We start from the raw sequence: 3,657 nt of genomic DNA on the forward strand, positions 1-3,657 counted from the left end.
ATATATATATATATATATATATATATATATATATATATATATATATATATATATATATATATATATATATATATATATATATATATATATATATATATATATATATATATATATATATATATATATATATATATATATATATATATATATATATATATATATATATATATATATATATATATATATATATATATATATATATATATATATATATATATATTACATTTCATATGGAGCCCTTAATGCATATTCCATTAGTCTTCTCTCCCTACCAGGCAAGTTGAGGCAGCGACAACTCCCCGGGTGGGCCGGGTATATTGAGGCAGGTCAGGTGAGGAGCTTAAATAGAGAAAGTGACTTTCCTGAAGGTGGGCTCCCTTAAGTGTTTGCTGCTCAGGAACTTGGAACCATGTGTGTCCCTCTTGTTTATAGAAGGCGCGTCTGACAGCAGCTGAGAGCGGCTTAACTTTTCACGTCTGACGGTAGGCAATAAACTTTCCACCTTAAAACAGCATTACACTTGTATGCTGTATCAGTCTTTGATGTATATAGGGAGTCCATACAGGATTATGCATATTTTCTTGAGCATTGCAAATTTGTGTCAACTGAACAATCCAGTAAATTTATTTATCTTACAATAATTTAATAGTGTATGAATAACATTACACGCATCACATTTTGAATGTGTATATCTTGTAACATGCTGGCAATTTCAAAATATTTTGTTTTACAATTATGGACATTTTTAGAGTTGCCACAGAAGTCCAATCAGTTGGAGGGAAGAAAATCCTGATCACAACTAAAAACGAGGTACAATTAAAAAAATATATATATTGGATTTTATCTATTTATTTGTTTATTTATTAATGTAATGTATGTATGGATTTATTCTTGTCATGACAACGTTTTGGAGTGAGCACTGACCCACGGTAACTGAAGAGAGAACCTATTGTTGCAGAAGGAAGAAGTCGCTGAAGATGACCCGGAGTCCCAAATGTGCTCGCTGTCGGAACCACGGCGTGGTCTCGTGCTTGAAAGGTCACAAACGCCTGTGCCGCTGGAGGGACTGCGGCTGCGCCTGTTGCATGCTGGTGGTGCAGCGGCAACGCGTCATGGCGGCACAGGTCGCGTTGAGGAGGCAGCAGGCTGCAGAGGTGAGAGGGCAATGCATCATGTACATGCTTTGTTACTGACAGGTTGGTTAATTCAATTAAAAAACAACACATAGTTTCTAATACTACTTGTTTGGGAAAAATGAAGATGTAACCAATTTGGGTCATTGTTGTCCGACAACAGTTTTCAAATTCACGGCTTTGCTAGAAGCCTTTGCGATTATGTACTATTGCTTTTTTTCCATAGTGGACGTCGTCTGTCCAACATACAGCCTTACTACCCTGCAAATTTTGTAACCTTTGGTCTGTTTTTAGAAAGAGAACATAGAGTAAGACAGCAGTTATTTATTTTGTCCATTGATTCTCTGGGTCCAAAAATCTTGACATTGTTGCATTGTATCTTTCAGGGAAAGAGAGGTGTAAAGCATGCAACTAGTTCACAGAGGACTTTCTTTCAACACTCCACTGGAGCAACAGAAGCAAGTATGGTGCAAACCAAAAGCATCCTTAACGGTGAAGTTAAATCGAATCCTTCTCATTCGTAAATTTTGGATTTAGGTGTTTCCATAGCAATAAAAAAAATGTACATATGTACAAATTGCCTTCTGTACATCAAAACTGTAATAGACAGGTTTCATAAATGCAAAATCTTGTTTTCAAATAACTTCAGGTAATACAAACATAACCTGAACATGTCTTTCTGGGAACTGCAGGGCTGACGACACAGGAGGTCAAGAGTTCCTGTTGTACTAGGCAGACGCAGTGTGACCATACACAATTTACAAGCTCCGCCATTAATGCCCGCATGAGGAAGAGACGAACATTTGCTGACAAGGAGTTGGAGAACGTGATGCTGGAGCGGGAGCTCAGACAACGAGGGTTCCAGAATGACCTCTGCCTTCCCCATAGTACCATCCTCCCTTCATTTTATCAACTGCCTCTACCCATCACCCCTAGCTTGCCACCATTCAACAAAGTCCCTTCATCTCCAGAGACGTCAGGCTTTGGATCTGTATTTAATAATCAATTTAAGCCTCTTCAAGACTGGGACTTCCATTTCTATCACTATTTTCACTTTAAGGGCACAACATCTACAAAATGTGACTCGCAGATCCACAGAAGCTCTGAGCAAACAAACGATCATAAGGATCAAATGCAAGATACCTGGAAAGACTGTGAAAAGCAACATACATCAGAGCTAATACCAACATCTTTACAACATACTCTCAAATACTGTCGTGGAACTTTATTGGACTTCAAAGCTCAGTCAAAACCAAGAGAAATTCAAACCTCTAGTGTCACACACTCTATTTTTGTATCAGATCAAGAGATCCTGGATTTGCCAAATGTCAAGGCCCCGAACAGGACCTTTGATCCGTTAGCGTTGACAGAGAAGGACTGGTGTGCTGACACTCCTGCTGCCCTGACGCATCCACGTGAAAATCCAGTCAGGAACCTTTCTGGCAGCTCAGGCAGGACTCCAGCTGTGAAGCCACTACCTTTCTCAGTAGAGGCTCTACTAAAGGCCTGACAAGTTACTAGAAACTACTTGGCTTTGTTCAACTGCAGTGATCACTTTGACTCTGTATTACACCGACAGATGCTGATTTCTATTAAAACTAGAATAACACTCAGCAAAGTTCTGAAACCCACTACTCTAGTACTAAAAATACTGTGCCAAAATGTAATATGTTTTACATTGTCCAAGACCAGCCAATTGGCAAATTGTTGTTAAGGTGTAATTTATAGATCAATCTGAGGATTATCATTTAATATGATAAGGGAAATATTGGGAATAAAATTATGTTACATGAAAAATCTCTTTGGTTAATGTTATACTGTATTAGAATTACAAAATAAGAACGAGGGTTCGATTCCAGAAATCAGCTGGGATAGGCTCCAGCACCCCTCAAGACCCTAGTGAGGATAAAGCGCTTCAGAAAATGAATAAAGCTGTCTTGTCTGGATCTGGATATAAAGAAATTATTACCCATTGAAAAACTACTGGAAAAATATTTGATAAAGAAGACACAAAAAGAATAGATTGTTATTTACATTAATGCCAGCTGTATGAGCTAGTGCAGAAAGTCAATACAAGACAATACAAAAATGTATATATATTCCAATATTACAATTGGTTTTCGCCTTCATTGGGAGTCAGGGGATCAACCGGCATGTCAAAATTAAATATTCTGTAACATTCACGTCACTCAAAATAGGGTTGAAAAGAGAGTTTTGGCAGAAAACCTTTCCATGACAGTCCTACTCTTATAATTTCTTGAAGACCTGTCAGTTGATGGCTGGGCAAAACATTTCTATTCTAGGCCAATCTCATTCACTTGACCTGGCTCTATGTTCACCTCTCTATCTCGAGGTCAAGAGGGCATTAAGGGAACTTGAAGATGTCTTGTTTTGAAAACATAAAGTATGGCTATGTGAGGAAGATCCCACTGCAGCAAAGAAGGTGGGAATGTGCATTGGGTGTCAACTCAGATGGGAAAATAAGTAATTTGAATTTCAAATATTTTTAAATATATTTTAAATA

General features: G+C 37.6%; 1 protein-coding gene across 2 annotated transcripts; it reads left to right on the forward strand.

Moving 5' to 3' along the window:
- The first annotated feature begins 353 nt into the window (after positions 1–353).
- On the forward strand, positions 354–3,436 carry LOC144196869 (uncharacterized). Of its 2 annotated transcripts, none has more exons than XM_077717373.1 (5): positions 354–482; positions 750–810; positions 959–1,154; positions 1,520–1,625; positions 1,826–3,436. In XM_077717373.1, the coding sequence occupies exons 3-5, from the start codon at positions 978–980 to the stop codon at positions 2,641–2,643; spliced, it is 1,101 nt and encodes a 366-aa protein (XP_077573499.1). In that variant the 5' UTR covers positions 354–482; positions 750–810; positions 959–977; the 3' UTR covers positions 2,644–3,436. The 2 variants fall into 2 exon arrangements, with proteins under 2 accessions (XP_077573499.1, XP_077573500.1); XM_077717374.1 differs by having other exon boundaries at positions 1,520–1,595.
- The last annotated feature ends 221 nt before the right edge of the window (positions 3,437–3,657 follow it).

The sequence above is a fragment of the Stigmatopora nigra genome, chromosome 5 (assembly GCF_051989575.1).
Source record: "Stigmatopora nigra isolate UIUO_SnigA chromosome 5, RoL_Snig_1.1, whole genome shotgun sequence".
Classification (NCBI taxonomy): Eukaryota; Metazoa; Chordata; class Actinopteri; order Syngnathiformes; family Syngnathidae; genus Stigmatopora; species Stigmatopora nigra.

Excerpts from the sequence above, each read along its gene's own strand:
- LOC144196869 (XM_077717373.1), top strand. The coding sequence starts at position 978 with ATGACCCGGAGTCCCAAATGTGCTCGCTGTCGGAACCACGGCGTGGTC. Across the intron at positions 1,155-1,519 it reads GGAGGCAGCAGGCTGCAGAG|GGAAAGAGAGGTGTAAAGCA; the intron begins GTGAGAGGGCAA and ends TGTATCTTTCAG. Across the intron at positions 1,626-1,825 it reads AACCAAAAGCATCCTTAACG|GGCTGACGACACAGGAGGTC; the intron begins GTGAAGTTAAAT and ends TGGGAACTGCAG.